Source organism: Betta splendens, chromosome 21 (assembly GCF_900634795.4).
Source record: "Betta splendens chromosome 21, fBetSpl5.4, whole genome shotgun sequence".
Taxonomy (NCBI): Eukaryota; Metazoa; Chordata; class Actinopteri; order Anabantiformes; family Osphronemidae; genus Betta; species Betta splendens.
Window position 1 is genome coordinate 4,466,565 of NC_040899.1, and position 19,398 is coordinate 4,485,962.

General features: G+C 50.1%; 2 protein-coding genes across 7 annotated transcripts; one reads left to right on the forward strand and one right to left on the reverse strand.

Annotated features, from left to right (window-relative positions):
• Positions 1-832: 832 nt before the first annotated feature.
• hpxa (hemopexin a) lies at positions 833-3,526 on the reverse strand. The gene is made up of 10 exons (XM_029136735.2): positions 3,373-3,526; positions 3,119-3,222; positions 2,957-3,034; positions 2,679-2,836; positions 2,280-2,433; positions 2,001-2,213; positions 1,827-1,922; positions 1,618-1,748; positions 1,329-1,476; positions 833-1,260 (listed from the first exon to the last, which is right to left on the reverse strand). Exons 1-10 carry the CDS (start codon positions 3,426-3,428, stop codon positions 1,031-1,033), a joined length of 1,368 nt encoding a protein of 455 aa, XP_028992568.1. The 5' UTR covers positions 3,429-3,526; the 3' UTR covers positions 833-1,030.
• Positions 3,527-7,269: 3,743 nt separating this feature from the next.
• Positions 7,270-18,535, forward strand: ankrd50l (ankyrin repeat domain 50-like). Of its 6 annotated transcripts, none has more exons than XM_029136729.3 (6): positions 7,270-7,630; positions 8,753-8,833; positions 9,327-9,687; positions 9,776-10,553; positions 13,566-13,783; positions 14,064-18,535. In XM_029136729.3, the coding sequence occupies exons 4-6, from the start codon at positions 10,123-10,125 to the stop codon at positions 17,606-17,608; spliced, it is 4,194 nt and encodes a 1,397-aa protein (XP_028992562.1). In that variant the 5' UTR covers positions 7,270-7,630; positions 8,753-8,833; positions 9,327-9,687; positions 9,776-10,122; the 3' UTR covers positions 17,609-18,535. The 6 variants fall into 6 exon arrangements, with proteins under 6 accessions (XP_028992562.1, XP_028992564.1, XP_028992558.1 ...); XM_029136731.3 differs by having other exon boundaries at positions 9,781-10,553; XM_029136725.3 differs by lacking the exon at positions 9,327-9,687.
• Positions 18,536-19,398: the final 863 nt, after the last annotated feature.

Genomic DNA, 19,398 nt, shown 5'->3' on the forward strand with positions numbered 1-19,398 from the left:
CGCACACACACACTGTAGGTGTCTAGTTATAGTGGAATCACGAACAATCTAAATTACACATAAGGATTTTTAAATAAAGTTTAAAGTTTGCTACTCTGTTTCCATGTTTCCTGTCTTTACTGAGTGTGTGTGTGTGCATGTGTGTGTTGGCCCCGCAGCATCTGTAGCTGATTGTGTATCAGCGGCGCTGAAGGGCCTCAGTGTTTCTCCGTCCATTGTGATCCCTGCAGGCAGCGGACTGAAGCAGGGATTGTGTGCTCCAGTGATGCATGTTATCATCAGAGGCTGCGGCCTCCGTCGTGAAGCTGACATCACCCCATTGCCTCAGTGCAGGAGGACGTGATGCATTGATCAGCAGGTACTGCAGGTCCCTCTCAGAAAGGCAGTCTGTTTTAAAATAAAAATAAAAATAAAATAAATTAAAGAAAAATTCTGATTTGAATGAGAATTCCTTCTCTTTCTTCTTGAGAAGACTCAAGAAAAGTTAACTTTGGATTTCTTCTTCTACTGTATGTAAATTGTGTGGATTTAGTTCTTAGTTATTCTCTTGCATCAGTGTATCAGTGAACTTCCGAAAGTCTGGTTTTGACCTTGGTACCTCTGGTTCTGGTTCTGATTGGATGAGACTGCACTGAAGCTCTCTGTGGTGAAACCCGAACGTCAATAGGTGCCAGGACCAATAAAGTTTTGCTGATGACGATGCAGCTGGAGCCTTAGCTGGAATACTTGTGCCCTCTGTTGGTGAAAAGCCAGAACTGCACCAACTAATGTCCTGGAGGCACCGGATAGAAACATGTTTGCACCCCATTAAAAAGACACAAATAACACTATGTAGTGTTGTCTCTCCTCTTTATTCACATTAACATGATACAAAATTAGTCACAGAGAAACAGGAAATGCCCTCGTCACCGAGGACCTGAGCATCGTTGTGTAAAGGAGGAACCGCTCCAGGTTCCTGAGGTCAGACACTGGTACGAGACGCAGACGTGGCCTGAAGCTCGTCATGCGGCCGTTCCATGTTTCACGGCCTTCAGTGGTCACAGCCGAACAGCTCCAGCGACACCTTGTGCTGCTCCGGCAGGGCTCTGCTCGCCACGAACAGCTGAGTGCTGGCGAATCTGTAGAAATGGTTCCCGACGATCACGGTGACGCCCTCAGGGCCGCACATGGCGGCGTTGACCTTCCTGAAGAGGGAGAACGGGCGCTTGTTCTTGGCGGTGCGGGGGGCGGCCTTCAGCTCCACGTCGTAGACGTCGGTGCCTGGAGTGAAGGGGGAAGAGGTGTGAAACGGATGGCTGGGTCGCCGGTGGCGCTGTCCGCGTCGTTACCTTTGATCACGTGAGCGATGTGATGATCCTGACAGACGAATGCGGCATCGATGGGGCCGTTGAGGCCCAGCTCATTGTGCAGAGCTTTGGGGAAACCTGGCACCAGGGTGGGGGGGTTACCGGCCTTATAGACGAAAAACTTGTCGCCCTGAGGAGGAAATTAAAAGCATCAGTGTGTGTGTGTGTGTGTGTGTGTGTGTGTGTGTGTGTGTGTGTGTGTGTGTGTGTGTGTGTGTGTGTGTGTGTGTGTGTGTGTGTGTGTGTGTGTATGTTAGCTGCTCTACTTCACCTTGATCATGTGCAGGTGACCGTTGTAGGTAAAGGCGGCGTCGACCTCGCTGTGCAGCTCCTTGAAGTCATTCTCCACCGTGTCGACCGTCAGCGTGTCGTTGCCCTCGTTCTTTTGGATGAAGTGATGACCTGCAAAACAGCAAAGCGCCCTCAGTCAGCGTTTGTGCGCGAGAGGAACAGGAGTCCAGTCCGGCCGCCGGGTCTCACTTCTGAAGGCGTAGATGTTCCCCGCGTCGTCGGACGTGATGGCGTCCAGGTGGACGCGGCTGCAGCGCTCTCTCTCCACGGGGTCGCTCCTTTCGCCTGCACGACGAACGAGCACGAAGCCGGTCACACACACAACGCGTCGACGCCACCGATGGGACAGCGCGGGTCACTCACCGAACTTGGGGCACCTCGTGAAGGAGCCACGTGTCTCTTTGGGGTATTTCCCGTGCACGGCGCCGGTCTTTGGGTCGAACTTGGAGAACTGGTGTCCGTGGAAGCAGTAATAGTGGTCCGTAAAGCGCAAGGCGGACGTGCAGTTGGGCATCGACGCGAACGTTTTCTTGTCCACGGCTTTGGTTTTGACGTTGTAGTGCAGGATGTCTTTTCCTACAGAACAAAGGCGGTGTTAGAGGGAGGATCGGCCGTTATGAAAGGGTCAGAATGCGCACGAACCCTTGAAGAAGATGACAGAGTGTTCATTGCACTCGGGCTTGGGACATTCGACGGCAGCGTCGAGGTGGTCGGGGATTCCAGGGAAAACCTGAGAGATGAGCTTGGGGAAGCCGCGCTCCAGCTTGTGTTGGTAATAGCTGAACACATGGGTGTCCTGCATCGAAAGACCACGCATCAGACTGAACGGACACATACCAGATGTCTGTGTGTGGTGCATCATTTAGGGTAAGAGTCCAATGGGTCCTAACCAGCGGTGAAGACTCAATATGAATAGGTGCACATGCAAAACATTTCCCTTTGTGTCCAGCAGGGGTCCTCAGTGCATTTCTGACCTTTTCTCCTAAACGATACCTGGTCCCCTCTCCAGTACATGTCTAGCGTCTATGTGGCTCAGCGTACCAAGAAGAAGAAGATGTGGTCGTGGTGGGTGGGGTCGTCTGGGTTGTGCATGAGGAAGGCGGCGTCTACGTGGCCCAGGTGATGATGCTCATCCAGCTCATTGAAGGTTTCATTAGCAAACTCTGCTTTACCGCGGAAGCCTTTGAACAGGGTGTGATCTGAAACACAACGTTCAGCACAGGTTTCGTGTGGTGTTGCCGGGTTGTGGCATGTTATCACAGAACTCATGACTCGTCTGGATCATTTTGCCCAAGGCTCCAGGAAATAAACAGGCTCACTCTTGAAGAAGTATGGGATGCCCTCCTCGTTCACGGTGGCAGCGTCCATCTCAATGCCTTTGCAACGGTCCGGGTGAGCTGCAGAAGAGGGGAAGACGGTTTAGGGCGCAGCCATGTTCATGACGATGGACGAGTAAGTCTGAAGGCTTCGCTTCAACTCACGTTCTGTGTGGTCGTGACCATGTGGAAGAGGGCCTTTGTGCACATGTCCCTTTTCTCCATGTCCTTTATCTGCTTGTCCAGTTTTTCCATGTCCTTCATGGTGGCTGGAGGAATAGAATAATCACAGCTTTTAATTAGCTTAAGTAGTTCAGATGGAGCGCAGTGCTTTCCATACATCCGCTCTGTATAAGACTTTAGGAGTCTTTAAAGCTTTGCATTTAACAGACAATGCAGGTTCAACCATGACTACTTACTCAGCCCACGACAGAGCCAAGACCAGGCACAGACACAGGATGTGGGCGAGCTTCATGGTCGGCTGTCCTCTAGACTAGGGGAGGCTGGGCAAAAGGTACCCAGCGAGCTGCGGCCGCAAGTATTTATTGATTCCAGGCCGCGTTCGCGTGGGCTGCATCACGTCGGCAGGAGGAGGAGCCAACGATGTGCAGATGCGCTGGGTTCATCTCAGGCGCCCACAATGTTTCCCTGGAGCTTTGCCCCAGAGAGCTCTGCCCCGCAAGGAGCGATAGTCGTGGGGCAGCAGAGGTTCATGGAACTGAACAGGTTCTCTTCACCATGAAAATCGAATCAATACATGTGGATCTAATGCCCCTAACTTCACACTGTGTCCTAAAGCCTAACGCACATGTATGGAACATGTCAAATATCGATAATATATCTGATCACAGAAAGAGCTGCTGTTGGTTCTAGAGCATCTGCGGCAGGAATGATGAACTAATCACACCTGACACTGAAGCCAATGTGACACAGAATCATCTTTTCTCATGGTTTTCATTTACATTTTTTACACTGTGCTTAAACATGTGGATCCTGGTGTGCAACAAAACGATTCCTGAGCAGATGAACGTCCAGAAGCTGGACCTGCACCCCAGACCTGGTCCGACGCTGAAAGGCAAACAAGCCAGGACGGCAACAAACACACACGGAACCTGCTGACGCCTGCACTTCAACCACAAAGCAGGTGTTGTGTAAGTTGTATGGTGAACATTGACAGAATGGCTTCATTTCATGTGAGACAGTGAAATTAAAAAGTACTCTGCTCAGACAAATACAAATTACAACTGCACAGAAATGGGCTAATTAAATCAGTAAGTAATCGTTATATCCTGGGAAGAGTCGGCTGTTTTCATTGGAAAAGCTGTGATAAACCCGATGACTACAGACACGAGGGGAACACGTGAAAGAGCTAAAGATCAAAGAGCTAAAAAGGGTCCAGTCGCTGTGACGCGGCTGCAAACGCACCCGCGCTGACTTTTACTAGAGAATCCATCGTACTGGGAGAAAATGTTTATTTTTAAAAGACTGAAACTTGTCGTTAGTTGGAAACTAAGGCCAACAGGAACTTCATCCTGCATGTTTTGCCACCATTTTTGTTTCCTTCCTCTCCTCCTCCGTCTCGCTCCACCTTAGTTACAGTATGTGTCATCAGCTCTTTCCCCATCTCTCCATTTCTCCGTCTTAAACAATCTGCACGTTTTCATCCTGGTCGTTCATCATCTGCATGTTCTGGTACTGGCTTTATTGAAAGGGAAATGCAATTTAAATTCATTGTTCTAAATAATTTTTTTTTTACGTTAGATCATTTTTGTAAACAAAATTGATCCGCTTTGTTTCCAGACGGCCCTGCAGAGTCAGAGAACTGTACAAACATTCAGGGAGCCTCTGTTGAGCAATGAGGTTGTTTAGACTTCTGTACACAGGAGTAATGAGTGTATTAACCGGGAGCTGAGGCCTTAACCTTGACTGAGCCCTACAATACTGCAGGAGACTCACGTTGTGCACGTACCGAGCGCCAATGATCTCTAGGTGTCTTGACGTTTTGAAGTCACTTTCACCAGAGGACATTTATTTTATTTGTATGTGGTATAATATTTGTTGAATATAGTGATATCTGGTTCATCGCTCAGATCATTGTCACATTTACTGTCTCTCCACTGCAGATGCTGTTTTCATATTCTACAGTAAACATATAAAGGGACTGTATATTTTGAAGTTAAAGTTATTCACTGATTGAATTGTGCTTCCCTGCAGACGAACTCTCATTCATCTCCCTGCGTCTCACTCCACCTTCTTCACACACACATGCACTGATGCAGGGTTATGAGATCATAGCTAATTTATGGAACATCATTATCGCCTGAAGTGTTGAGGCAGAGAAAATCAATCTGTACACGGAGCTCACGCAGACGGTTTTGTAACAGCTGAACACGTTGGGAGTGAGCACAGGCGGCAGGAAACAGCGAAACAGGCTCCATCTCAATGTAATATGCAGTGTGTGGGGTTGCAGTCCAGTTAGCATGACGAGCTAATGAAAGAAAACACGCCTTTGAAGGCAGGTTTATTAATAAAACATTTTAAAATTGAGATTGGCCACAGATCACAAGTGATTTAATGCACAATTATAGAATCGCAGAGAGGAATTAATTTCCTTGGAAACCTTATAGCATTGAAACTGATTTAATAAGAACAATGACCGTTTCTGTAGCTGGAAAGAGATCCAGCAGGAGCTAGAGGGATCTGGTGCACGTGTGATATCTCTGTCTGTGACCCTGGATCACTGGCTGCTGTCAGCCTTAAACAAACAAAACACATCAATAACAAGTGTTGTCTTTGCCAATGTGCAACAGACAGAGTTCACGTCTATCAGTGACCTGTGTATTTAAATAGCTTTTTTTAAGGGGGATTTTCCACTGTTTTCAATTTCACATTTTGGCTAAAAGCGCCGTTTATTTTTCTTTATGTCATAAATATGCTGCAGTTTTGCTTGAAAAACACTCACTTGTGCCCTTTTGGTACATTTTGGTTAAAATAAATCTAAATCACATGTTAGAAGTGTCTAATTAAGAGCAGCAGGACCCAAGAACAGGGCACTCCATGTTGCGCAGTGGGAGACAGAACATCCGGGTCGCGTCTGACGGGTCCAAACTTATATCTTCACATAAAGATGTTGTGTATCTAGTCATAACAATGATTTCAACATAACTGCTGGACCTGTTCTGTGGCACCGTGTGTTTTTACTTTTTGCATGTTGTGAAATTACACTACTGTTGTAACACACTGACAAATATTTTTAAGACTTTTCCAGCATCTCAGTTTCACTCTGAATTTTAACACAGAAAAGCAATGACTGTTTGTTCAAATATTTGCAGACTGTTGATGCTAATCTGAGATCAGAAACTCCCCATGATGCAATTATTGGCTGTATTGGCCATAACAGCCTTTATAACAGCCGATAACTAGCTTTGTTTATTGGGGTTAAATTGTTGCATTGTTGGTTCTGTCATGGGTAAAGTTTGTATTCAAACATTCTGACTGTTGAATTAAATTTGAATTTGTGATTCCTCGTCATGGACCATGCGGTGTCATAACCACACATGGCCAGTAGATGTCTGTGCAGCTAATACAGAAAAGGGTCATTAGATGGTTGTGAGACGTTCAGGTCAGAAAGCGTTTCGTGTAAAGGCAGGTTTGCCTGTTGTAAGCGAGTGTGAGAATGTGCAGAACTGGCAACAGAGTGAAAAGGTCATTTGTCGCTCCACTGTGAGCTCAGCTGTGATTGTGGGACGGTTCCACGTCTGTGTGGACTGAGAGCAGGTTTCCTTTGATATGAACAAAGGCCAGCGTTTACTGTGCTGCTGGTTTTGAGTTAGTGCTTGTGGGGCAGTATTTTCCTGTAACTACGGGTTACCTTCAACCTTTTAGACCTTTTTGATTATTTTTGTGAAAGCAGATATAATTGAGTTTAGTTATTCAGCTTCCACAAGCTGTTCTACTGTGTGAGTGAATTTTAATTCAGTGATTTTGTAGTTTTATACCTGTAAGTCTTATATGGAAGCTAAACGATGACAGAGGTTTTGAGGCTGTGTCACTGAACATTTTTGAAAGAACTATTTTTTAATAGAGAAAAAAACTCCTCAACTCTCATGTTAGAGATTATGTTGAAGACTCTTACAACAGAGACTCACTTCAGCTTCTGAATCTAATGCTATCGTAATTTAATAACAATAACTTTAACTGAATTTAATATGGAAACATCCTGAGTCATTAAATGAGCAGCATATCCTTTTATATATAATTGTATAATTTAAAACCAATAATATAATACGATATAATGCTTCATTTTAGATTTTAAATCTCTATGTTTTGTCGTTTTATCTGTTTGTTCAATGGGACGTAAGTTGCAGGTTGTTACTCTTTTATCCATGTATTGAATTTCCGTGCGGCATCGCTGGACTTCCTCACACACAGTCCGTGAGCAGTGCATCTGTGGCGGAGTCCAGCATCTGTGTCCAACGCCGCAGAGGCTGTCCCGCTCCTCATCCGCTTCTGCTTCTCCACATCCTTCGGATGGAGGAGGTGGAGCAAAGGAGGCGAGCGAGGCTGAGCAGCGGAGGCAGCGCGAGGAAACGACTCTAAAACGTGCGGAGCACGTGAGGAGCAGGCGGCGGGTTGAGGAAGAGGACGCGCCGAAGCGCTGGACGGGAGTCGTGTTCGGTGAGACTGCATTTGATGCGTGAAAACTGTCTTTTTGGGGGGATGGAGGTTTTTATGTGTGACTCTGTCGGTAACTGGCGTCGACGGCTGCGCGAGACCGACGACTGAGGTCAGTGAGTTTGAACGGAATGAGGTGTGGATGGAAACGGCACCACGGACGCGGTCCGAGCCGAGAGTCTGCGGCGGATCACCTGTAGCTCCGGCGCGAGCGCGACCACGGCGGAGCATCTGATTGGCTGCCGCGTTCAGGCGCTGCGCTGCAGGGAGGCGTTCGTGGCGCGAGGCGCAGAGTTGACGGCGACACGAAGGTGGAGGAAGCATTTTCCCAAAATGCGGCCCTGCACCAACGTGTCTTTAAAATGCTGAGAGAATCTGCAAAAACTACATATTGTTCCTCATTGTTTTCACATAACTTTCAAATAATTGTGCACAATTGTTTATCCCACCCATGGACAAACCTGCAGCTACTTTACACGTCGGGAGTTATCGCTTCTATAGGGATCTGTTTGTAAGATAATTATGTGTTGTTGGTAGCTTGAGAGGAACGATCGGTGTCAGAAGGAGTCGGGTGGCGTAGCGCAGTAACACTTAATGAATAACACGATTCTTCCAGTACTTTTATGCACTGTCTCTGGAGGTTGCCTAGCAACGTGGTTCTGTGCATTTCAATGCACTTTACAGTCCGGTTACAGACGCTTCCTCCACTGAGCTGATTCATTAAGCATCTTGAGGCCGTTTTGACACATTAGCGTGTTTCCGATAACGATAGAGAAGGAAACGGACACCAAACAGACTCTTTGAGTCCAGAAGAATGTAATTTCCTGTTCAACCCCACATCCAACGGCGTCTTCGCACACCGCAGCTCTGTCGAGACCACATGCACGGATGAGAATGTGGACGACTTCACCGCCCGGTGCCACTTCTCCTCCTCGGCGTCACCACCGACCCGCTAAAACAACATCGCTGCGTTGTCACTATGTGGCTGTCGGCTGCCGTCCAACGGTGCACTGTGTTGTGTACCTGTGGGAGGGCACGCGTCGGTCTGATGCCGGCAAAACGCTGCACATGTCAAAAATGCATTAGCTTTACAAGAAAATAAGCATGCTCTTTGTTCCTTTCCAGCTACTGGATGTGTGGCTCGTGCTGTGACCACGCTATCACTCACAGATGAGGCCACATTCACCCCGGGCTCCGTTCAAAGTGGTAAATCACTCATAATCACGTTCATCTGATTGCAGCTGATGTTGGATTAGTCATTGGCTTAACGTGTCATCAGAGTGGTAACTTGGCCAGATTCCTGCAAGGCTTTTTACCATTTGCGTGGATTTTCCCTTTCCGTTGAGTTTAAGCTTCACGGTGCAGCTTTTAGCCACCTCGCTGTGTCAGCTCTCCACCTAAAAGGGTTAGGGTTAGGGTAGCGCTAACGCTAGCGGCTCACTGGCTTCACTTTGCTAAACTGACTGACAGGACTTTTGAAGCATGGTGTGTAACATAAGAAGGTGACAGTGGTTTCAAAGCGAGAGCTGCAGAACGTTCCGTTAGTGATTCATAGTTACTCAATTAGTCAGAGGACTTTTTGAACCTTGACCTGGATTTGTCCTCAAAACTGAGCTTCAGGCTTTGGGGTCCTCATAACTTGCTGCTCGTTTTAAAATGCTGCGCTGCATGAGTTATTAATCTGAATCTCACTCCGGAGGTGTCATATTGCCTTGGGAATGAACTTTGACCCCACGTGACCCCGCCCACTTGTCAACGATGGAATTGCTCACCGCCGCAGGTCCTCCCTCTCTCCTCCCTCACCTCCCTCTCCTGTGCATGTCTTGACATGCACAGGAGAGGGAGGAGACAAAAAAAAAAAAAAAAACAAGAAAAACCGGAGCGTGTGAGAGCCACCGAGACGAGAATGAGAGAGAGGGAGGTGTGAGGTATGAACGGAGGGCTGAGAAAGGGAAAGGGCTTCTGGTTATTGGAAGGCTGGGGGTAAAGAAAGCAGCACAGAAGCCGAGAGCAGCAAAACACTGTGGCTGTAATTGGAAGACGGAGGACGAGGTGGAAGGGTGAGACACGGTGCCATTATATCTGTAAAAGCCTGCTGTCACTTCCCTCCTTGACTCGTCGCTGCTTTGTCTTTTTGATTCCCGACAGCACAGCTCTGTGATCTCCAGGAGAAGCGCGAGAAGAGCCAAGGTACTCACGGCTCCATCCCCACGAAACCCCCAGGATAAACAAAGGAGGCGAGGAGCGGGCGCCGGGCGACGCATCCTCTCCCCGACACCTCTTCCTGTCGCCGCGCACCTCAGGACCTGCAGGGGAGGGACGGCGGCTAATAATCACCTGATGCAACGCTTTCAGGAACTCGTGGAGTGAGGAGAAGCTCAGGCACTGCAAGAGCTGTCATCAGCCGCAGCTCCTCCTGAGAGTCAGCGCGGGAGCATGGGACGCGGAGGTCAGAGCAGCGGCGTGTCCTCTGGGTGTCAGACTACGAGGCGCGAATGAGCGGCGGCGGCGGCTTCGGCAGCAGCTCCAGTTTGCTGCGGGGCCGGCGGTTCTACTGCCGGGAATGGGCCCTGGACAAGGTCCGGCGCTGCCTGGACGGCCGCCCCGTGCCGGGCCAGCCGCCGGGCCTCCTGGTGGTCGGGGGTCCTGGCGCCGGGAAGACGGCCCTGTGCACTGAGCTGATGTGGCCCGCGTCGAAGGCCGGGCTGGCGCACGGGCTGGCGCCGCGCTGCCTGGCCTCACATTTCTGCCAGAGGGAGGACCAGCGCAGCACGGTGGTCTGGAGGTTCGTTGTGGGACTGGTGGAGCAGCTCAGGGCCTCGCCTCTCCTCCCCCCTGGGTGCAAGGAGATTCTGAACGGCCCGTCGGTGTCGTCCGCTCTGGAGCCCCTCGCCTGTCAAACGGACCCGGACGGCGCCTTCAGGAGGTTCGTGTCACATTTCTCAATCTTTTACTTGCGGTGGTGCAGGTTGTGGTTCGTTATTGAATCGGATTTCTGGGGAAGTTTCAGTCTTGCCTAATGAGAGGGAGAGGAGCGTTGCTCAAAGGTACGTAGGCGCTGGCATGTGTGTGCATGCTCAAGACGGTGGCTCATTCCCAGCTCAAGATTTATGTGCGGTGTCCGATACTGTAAATGGTGACGCTGCTGAAAAATGGAGCAGCCAAACAACAGGACACAGCAGGAGGCGAAGACGCTTGTTCTGTTAATGGGTCTCAGTCTGTTGATGTCAGCACTCGTCTAAGTTCTGGGTTTGAAACTTGCTTCGTGACAGGGGAAGTTGGGAGTTGAGCCGCTGACATCAATAGTGGTGGACCATCGTCCCCCTCCTGATCCACCACTGACACCGAGTTATTTACATGATCAGCGACTTTTTCAGACGATGGTTGAGATTTATGATGTCATCATGTTACCCCACTACGAGTGGATGAAAAATGACACCTAATTATCCCCAGCTGCTCCAGGCAGTGTCACCAGCACATCCATAAAAGACCCCAGAACCCCCCCCCCCCCCCCCCCCCCCCCCGCTCACTCTGTACGGAGCAGCAGCTGTTGCTCAAGCTGTGGGAAAAAGACCCATAAAAGCTTCAAGCCTTCGAGTTTATGTTTTCTTAATAGCGGTGATTCTCTACAGGAGTTTAGCCAGTAAATGTGAAACCACGCGGCTGTCGCCGAGAAGCCGGGCAGGAAAGCGAAAGCGGCAGCCCTTCTTCCTCCTTCCCCGTCTTATACTTACGTCTCCTCTCATAATGCCGCCCATTCACATCCCACACAATGGGCCTGAGTGTGAATGAATGCTCTGGTGTTATTTATGACACAACATCCTTTCAGAAACAGGGGGAAAAAGAACAAAGTGGTTAAAAAATGCCTCCAGTGACCGTCTCGGCTCCAGTCGCGAGGTCACTCTTCCCTCCACTCTTTTTTTGTGCGTGTTTACTCTGCAATGAGTCGGACCCTGGTTCACTCCCTGTGTGTTTGTTCTCCTCTGGTGTGAAGCACCAGAGCGCTGGATTCCACATTCCCCCCAAACTGGCTCGCAGCCAGCAGAGAAACTCTGCCGTGTGGGAAGAGCCGCCACTAACTGGAGGCACACGGGCTTGAATTGGTCGTGGTTGTGTCAGGTTCAGGTCGCCTGGGAAAAAAGACTACCCGGCGTGGCCTCCTGATGTTTTACAGGCAGGTACATCTGGACCTTACTCTCGGTCCGGTCGAGCGAATCACCTGAGGAGCTGGAGCCTGTGATCAGTTCAGAAAGGAAAACAAACTTCAGACTACTTCTGAAGCCGAGGGTCAAAGGTCACCCACAGTCCCAGGGCTGCTTTGAACGTGGGCTGAATGAAGCAGAAGGCGTTCAGTTCACCAATAAAAAGTCCACCTCACTTCCTCCTCCTCTGTTGTTTTAATCAGATGAGTAAAGCACAGAGGTCTGATAAGCGTGTTGTAACCCAGATGCAGGCGTTCAAGCTGCTCTTATTTGTGGGACATGCTCAATGATAACAGTCAAGGCTGGTGTGTGGTAACAAGATGATTCACACACGAAGGCTTGGTCTCTAAATGACTTAAATTTAGAACTCCAGGGGACCAACGGTGGTCAAAGAAGAGCCTAGTTACAGAATGTTTTCATATTTAGTGGTTAGGAAACAAAAGTATTTAAATCATTCTAGATCAGATCAGTGTTGTTTGGACAAGACACTTACCAACATTTCTGGGTCACCAATAAACCACACCTCCTAAAACTTTTATTTGAGGAGAAATATATTAATTAAATTAGCTTTACGCACTTTTATTTTGCAGAGCTGGTGAATTCTCCCCTTCCCTGTGTTTTCTACACACTCTGAGCTGGTTTCCTCCGCTTCCTCTGACAGCATTGCCAGCGTTCCTCGCTTTGCTAATTTTAGCCTCCAGAAGCACACACAAACCCACCTGGCCTTTAGTTCTGAGGCGTTTTGTGACTAAAGCTGACTGGTCATCCAGGTCACTCCTGAACACAGACATTAGCTCTAATAACAGCACATGCACGGACTCACACCCTGTGTTTGCTGCAGGGTGAGTTGCGTGAGCTCGGCCTCTGGGTGACCCTTTATATCAGGCTGCAGTCTCAGGTTAATCACAGTCAGCATGTGTGCTTTATAGCTTGTAAATCTCAAACTAATATAGCTAATGAATGTAACTGGAGTGAACTGATGTGAGTCAAGCCAAGAACAAGACAATGTAACAGGCTTCTTTATTTATGTTCTCTGCCAACAGCATGTCTACATAGTTAGTAACATTAAGATGAGCAAGTTGTTTCCTCTTGGCAGCTCTCTGTAATAACTAACATTCCTGTGCAGTAACCAGTGTCAGAAACTTTCACTTTTGCTCTGAGGTTTTCTTTGCTTATCAGGTCTGTACCTCAGTCTTCACTCTGGACATTTGCTGGTGTTTGTCTGATGCATTGTTAATGTCTCAACCTGTCTAGACTGTGTAGCTGTTATAAAAAGCATTTCATGAACAGACTTAGATTGTTGTCGGTGTGAACAGAACAAAGTAAAGGTAAGTAAAGGTCAGGTGGGGTCAGGAAGTAGAGTCAGACATAAAAGGATATCGTAGTTGTGCCGACTCGTGCGTGTGTGTGTGTGTGTGTGTGTGTGTGTGTGTGTGTGTGTGTGTGTGTATCTGCGCAGGGTGGAGCAAGAAATTTAAATGGTTTCTTTTAACCTGAGTCAGCGTGCGTCACAGCAGGGTGTGTGTTGCCAGGTTTATAGCAGAACAGTCATCACTTTACAGTTTTCATGCTCTGCTCATTAGAATGTGTTTCATTTGGGTTAAATGTGTTAAAACACATGTCACATTGTACATATTTGTGAATATGAATCTAAAATCCTGCAGTTTTTAAAACGTGATAATAAATGAGTTTGAGAGGTTTCTCTGACTTCATTTCCTTGGTCATGTTTCCTGCAGAGCAGTGTTGGACCCTCTCCTGGACCTTCCCCCGCCCGCCCAGGCCCTGATGCTGGTGGTGGACTCCCTGGATGTAGCATATGGTGCGGGTGCAGGACGTGAGAGGAGCGGGTCCATCGCGGAGCTCCTGGCAACCAGTCAGCACCTGCTGCCGGCCTGGCTGCTGCTGGTCTGCTCTGTCCGCCGTCAGAACAAGGCCGTCTGCAAGATGTTCTCAGGTATAATGAAAGCTAGAGCTCATTTTTTCATTTGCACCTTCATGGGACTAGACATCACTGTAAACTACCTGAGGCGCAGGTGTGATGGATGACGGCCTTTCAAAGCAGCATTGAATGTCACTCTCCAGTTTTCCATCATTGAACTGAATATTAATGTTACTGGGAGTGCGAATAGGGACCAGAAGAAACGCTCCCTCACACCTCATCCGAGCTGCTTTATGCCAAATAGTGTAAGACTCAGCTATGTAGAGGTTTTATGTGCTCCATCCCTCTGTCGTAGGATTTCGCAGGCTGTGTCTGGACGACCTTCGGAAGCCGCTGCCGGTGCGCGACGTGCAGCAGTACATCCTGTGCAGGCTGGACGAGGACGCGGCTCTTCGCCGGCAGCTCACCCCCGACACCGCCGACATGCTCAATCTGCTGCACATCAAGAGCGGCGGCTGCTTCCTCTTCCTGGAGCGCGTGCTGGATGGCGTGGCAGCCGCGTTGGTGGGTCTGCGGGAGATCAGGGACATCCCTGGGACCCTGAACGGACTCTACCTGTGGCTTTGCCAGAGGCTGTTCCCCCGGGGGCTCTTCGTCTACATCAAGCCTCTCCTCAATGTGCTGTTAGCGGCGCCGAGGCCACTCACGCCTCAACAGCTGTTTGTAGCCGTGTGGACTAAAGACACGTCGCTTAGTCAGCAGGACTTCCAGGACAAGCTCAGAACCCTTTCTCCTCTTCTGATCGATGGCGCGGGGGGCACCAAACTGCTTTTTCACGCCAGCTTCGCAGAGTGGCTAATAGATGTGAAGTATTGCACACAGAAGTACCTGTGTAGCAGAACCGAGGGCCACAGCATGCTCGCCATGGCCTTGACTCTGCAGGGACCACATCTCGACACAGAGCGCATTTGCCAGCTGGCCACACACTTAGTTTGCTCAGGTCACCATAAAGATAAGCCCTCGTTTCTGGCTCTGTGGATGCTGTGGGCGGGTGTGCCTGCTCTCAATCCCAGCTGCAGCCGTGCACTCACCACCCTCCTATCGCACCCTCCTGCTCTGGTCAGTCAGGCAGCCCATCAGCTCCTAATGAGGAGCGGGCTTGTCTCTGCAACTTGTTGTCCTGATGCCGACTCAAGTGTTAAAAGAGGCAGCATAGACCATGAGGTAACTAATTTACCACAGGCATTTGAAAGACAAGTGTCCATGAGACTCTTGGACAGTGGGTTGCATGAAAACCAGCTTGGTTGTACAGATGAGCCGACCCTGCTTCTTAACGCTGCACTTGAGGGCTCTGCAAAACTAGTTGAACTTCTCCTGTCACGTGGCTGCGACGCACTGATGAGTGACCATCAAGGCCAAACGCCGCTGACTCTGGCTTCCAGGCAAGGCCACGTGAGCGTGCTGTCTGCGCTCCTGCGGTGGGCCAAGAGCCGCGAGGGCGCCCAGGCGGCGCGGATGATGGAGCACGTGGACAGTGAAGGATGGACAGCGCTCCGCTCGGCAGCCTGGGGAGGACACAACGAAGCCGTGCGCCTCCTGCTGGACGCGGGGGCCGACGTGGACGGATGCGACAGCGACGGTCGCACCGCTCTGAGGGCTGCCGCCTGGGGGGGGCACGAGGAAGTCGTCCTGACGCTGCTTCGCTATCGCGCACACGTCGACAAGGCTGACAGCAAGGGTCGCACGCCTCTCATCGCCGCTGCATATATGGGACACCACGAAGTAGTGGAGATTCTGCTGGACCACATGGCGGCCGTTGACTTGGCCGATGGGGACGGCCGCACCGCGCTGTCTGTCGCCGCCCTCTGTGTCCCCACTGCAGCAGGGGTCAAAGGTTACGGTGAGGTGGCGGGTTTGTTGCTGGAGCGCGGCGCTGATCCGGGACACAGGGACAATGACGGCATGACGCCGCTGCTGCTTGCGGCCTATGAGGGAAACGACGAAGTGGTGGAGCTTTTGTTAGAAGCTGGCGCTGATGTGGACGAGACTGCCGGCCCGGACGGCAGCATCACGGCTGCGGCTGCCGTCACCCCCCTGCTGGCAGCGGCAGCTATGGGCCACATGAAGACCGTGTCCCGGCTGCTCTTCTGGGGAGCGGCGGTGGACGCCATTGACTGCGAGGGGAGGACGGCGCTCTGCCTGGCGGCGGCAAGAGGCAGCATCAAGGTGGTCCGCGCCCTTCTGGACCGAGGGCTGGATGAGAATCACAGGGACGACCTGGGCTGGACGCCGCTGCACGCCGCCGCCTGCGAAGGCCACCGGGCCGTTTGCGCCGCGTTGACCGAGCAGGGCAGCATGGCGCGTGTGGGGGAGATGGACATCGAAGGGCGCACTCCTCTTATACTGGCTGCCCAGGAAGGCCACTGGGGCACAGTCAAGCTGTTGTTGGACAGACGCTCTCCCATTGACCACAGGGCGTATGACGGGCACTCCGCCCTGACCGCTGCCCTCCTGGAGGGCCATGCTGAGGTCGCGGACCTGCTCATGAGGCGAGGGGCTGACACCAACGTGCGGGACGCCGAGGGGAGGCCTCTGCTCTACCTCCTGGTGTTGGAGGGGCTCCTTGACATGGCCACGCTGCTCATCGAGAAAGGGGGAGTGCCGCTGGAGTCCCGCGATGCCGAGGGCCGCACCGCTCTTCACGTGGCGTCCTGGCAGGGACGCCTGGGGATTCTGGACCTGCTTCTCAAACACGGCGCGAACGCAAACGCACAGGACAAAGCGGGGAGGCCGCCGCTGCATTCGGTGGCTTGGACGGAAAACGCTGAAGTGGGACGTCGCCTCCTTGACGCCAGTGGGGTCAATATTGACCTCGCTTGTCACCAGGGGGCAACGGTTCTGAGCATTGCTGCCCAGGAAGGACACACCAACATTGTCGCAATGCTACTGGAAAGAGGCGCAAATCCCAATCACGTGGATAAATATAACCGTACACCGGTCAAAGTGGCTGGGAAACACGGCCACATTCACATTGTTAGGCTCCTGGAGAGCTATGGAGCCAAGCCATACCTAGGTCTGCTACCTAGCTCGGGTACTGTTTCACCTGCAAAGCCCAACAAGATCTCCCACATCTCCTCGGGCTCCTCAGAGAAAACCAGAGGCGAAGCCACAGCTGTTACGTCCTCCTCCTCACTATCGTCTCCTGCTTCTACTGCGGAGCGGTTTCACTCCATGCAGAGCTCCCAGGCCTCATCCACCTGCCACTCGCTGGCCACCGTCCAGACGGTGCCCGCCGACAGCCTCAGCTTCATTCAGCAGATCCAGCAGCACTCACTGCCCCGCAGCCGGAGCCGCCCCTCCACCCTCCCACCACCGGGGAGCTCAGGCATGGGCAGCCTCCGCGGAAGTAGCCAGAGGCCCCGCAAAGCCAGCCCTCCTCCCACCGCCTGTACAGTCACGGCCATGATGCACTGTGAACTGCCAGAGAAAGGCTTGTCCTCTGGGTTTGAATATCAAGACAACATGATCAAACTGAACCCAAACTTTAAAAAAGCGGACGCCGGCGACAAATGGTACTCAGTCATGGCTTCCCTTGGGATAATGCCAGGACAGGACAGTCCGGCAGTCGGTGCTAAAACCCGGGAGAGCCCTCCCCTGGGCTACCCTTACAGGCTACAGAGCCCGCTTCAAGGGGAAGCCTGGGATTCTGTACCCCACAAGAACATTTTGTCACCTGCTTGCTACGGTTTCACTCCAGTCCCGCCTTGCAGTGCCTTGCCAATGGATGTCATGGACACTATGACAACCACAGACCCACAGCTTAAGCTGAAACGGGCCATCAAACTACAGTTTGAAGGACCGACCAGTGCAGCCTTATACAAGAGAGAGACGCCGCTGTGACTGGTGTCAGAGACCAAGATTAGATTGTTATAATGTCTTTTATTACTTTATGTGAATATGTACTAAAATCGTTTACTACTGGAAACACAATACTTAACCATGGGGCTAGAGAAAATTATTTATAAAGCAAAACTGCCAAATATCCTGTGGCTCATCTCACATTTAAGCATTTGCTGCTTGTCTTTCGCAATATTTGGTTTTGGTTACGTAGATATTTGGAAAAAGCATCGTCCAATTCATGGATCACGATTTGTGGTACAGTAATAATAAATACCACAGTTATTTTTGGTTTAATTTTAACAGCTTTGTTGTGGATGGAGACTGTTCCCGAGTTCAAAGAGGGGTTTTCAGATGTAACTGTTTAGTATTGGGCTTCAGATGAGGAGGAAGTGGAGTCTTTCTCCACCAAACAGCTACGTGAGTGTCGTGGAAGTTTACAGTCCTGTCCTTCCTGTGTGGAGTGTGTGGAGCAGGGCTCTCACACACAATGAGGCCTATTTGTTAAAATTTCTGAAAACATCCATAAAAGGCTGCATGTTTAATTTATTGTTATAATTTTGCAGATCCCTGTGTTTCAGTAAAAGAACAGCTGTTAGAGCTTTAAGTTGGTGCCTTTGGTATTTACTATAACCGCCTGCATCCCTCAGGCCAATCTAGAGCAGTTTGCTGAAAAACAAATCTTCTAAATCCTGACCCAGTTCATGATTCTGTATGAACCATAAAAGACGATCAGATTTACTGAAGCAACTTGGCTCGTGTTCAGTGTGTCTGTGAGCAAGCAGGAAGGAAAATTGGACCATAAAAGCTGAGGGTGGATGTGGGCGTGTTGTTAAATCCAAACTTGTTTGTGGCCTAAAGAAATTTCTAGTTCATTTTCGCAGGATTAATATTTAATTACATCTATTAAAATGGAAAAGTTTGCCATAACGTTGCTGAGTTCTTCTCTGTCTGCATCTTTGTGAATTCATCTCTATGTTGTATTCTATGCACTTTACACCTAAATGTCATGGAACGCGTCTGATGTGGCGGCTTCACGCAGAGATAAAAGTCTCGCTGTGGGCTGATTGCGGCCCCCTGGGTTTGCACAGTCAAGCACTCTTGGACTATTTTCACATCAGTGAGGACTCGATAGACGGGACCACTGGTGATTTGCTGTCATATATTGAATCCTTTTAGGCAAGTATGTAAGACTTATATAAACTAGAATCCTCACTTGCATCACTGGTATGATAGTGTTTGATCAGTGCATCAGACTTGGTTCTATTTCATGCTTTTGGACCTACAGTACGCATTCCTTCCTTCATGTTTTAGAGCCGTGGTTCTATTTAAAGCTACTGCTCCTAAAGCTCTTTATAATAACAGTAAATGTGCTGACACTAACACAGTTCACATAGGAGTATATCAGCATTAAAAAAGAGCTTATTTTGCATTATGAACATGTTTCTATTTCTACGTTCTGCTCCAGAGAAGTTTGAAAATTCCGAGTTCCACTGTTGGAGTGTTTACTTTAAAGGGCAGAGTGTGGGAGCAAAGTGTTTCTCATTTGAATGCAATGTTCAGCGCTGTCACAGGATGACTGACAAAGGAATAGAGCTGTGTGCTTCTCGACGGCGAAGAGCGAGCATGAAAGGTCAGCAGTTCAGCTTTCAACCACCGCTCCCTTTTAAGAAGAGCCCATCAGTGCACACGGTGCGAGCACTAAACCAAACTTGTTTAGAGAAACGTGCACGTGTGATGTTTGTAGAAAGGATCAAATCCGCTGCTTGGTAGACGGTAAACACCAGGTGTGA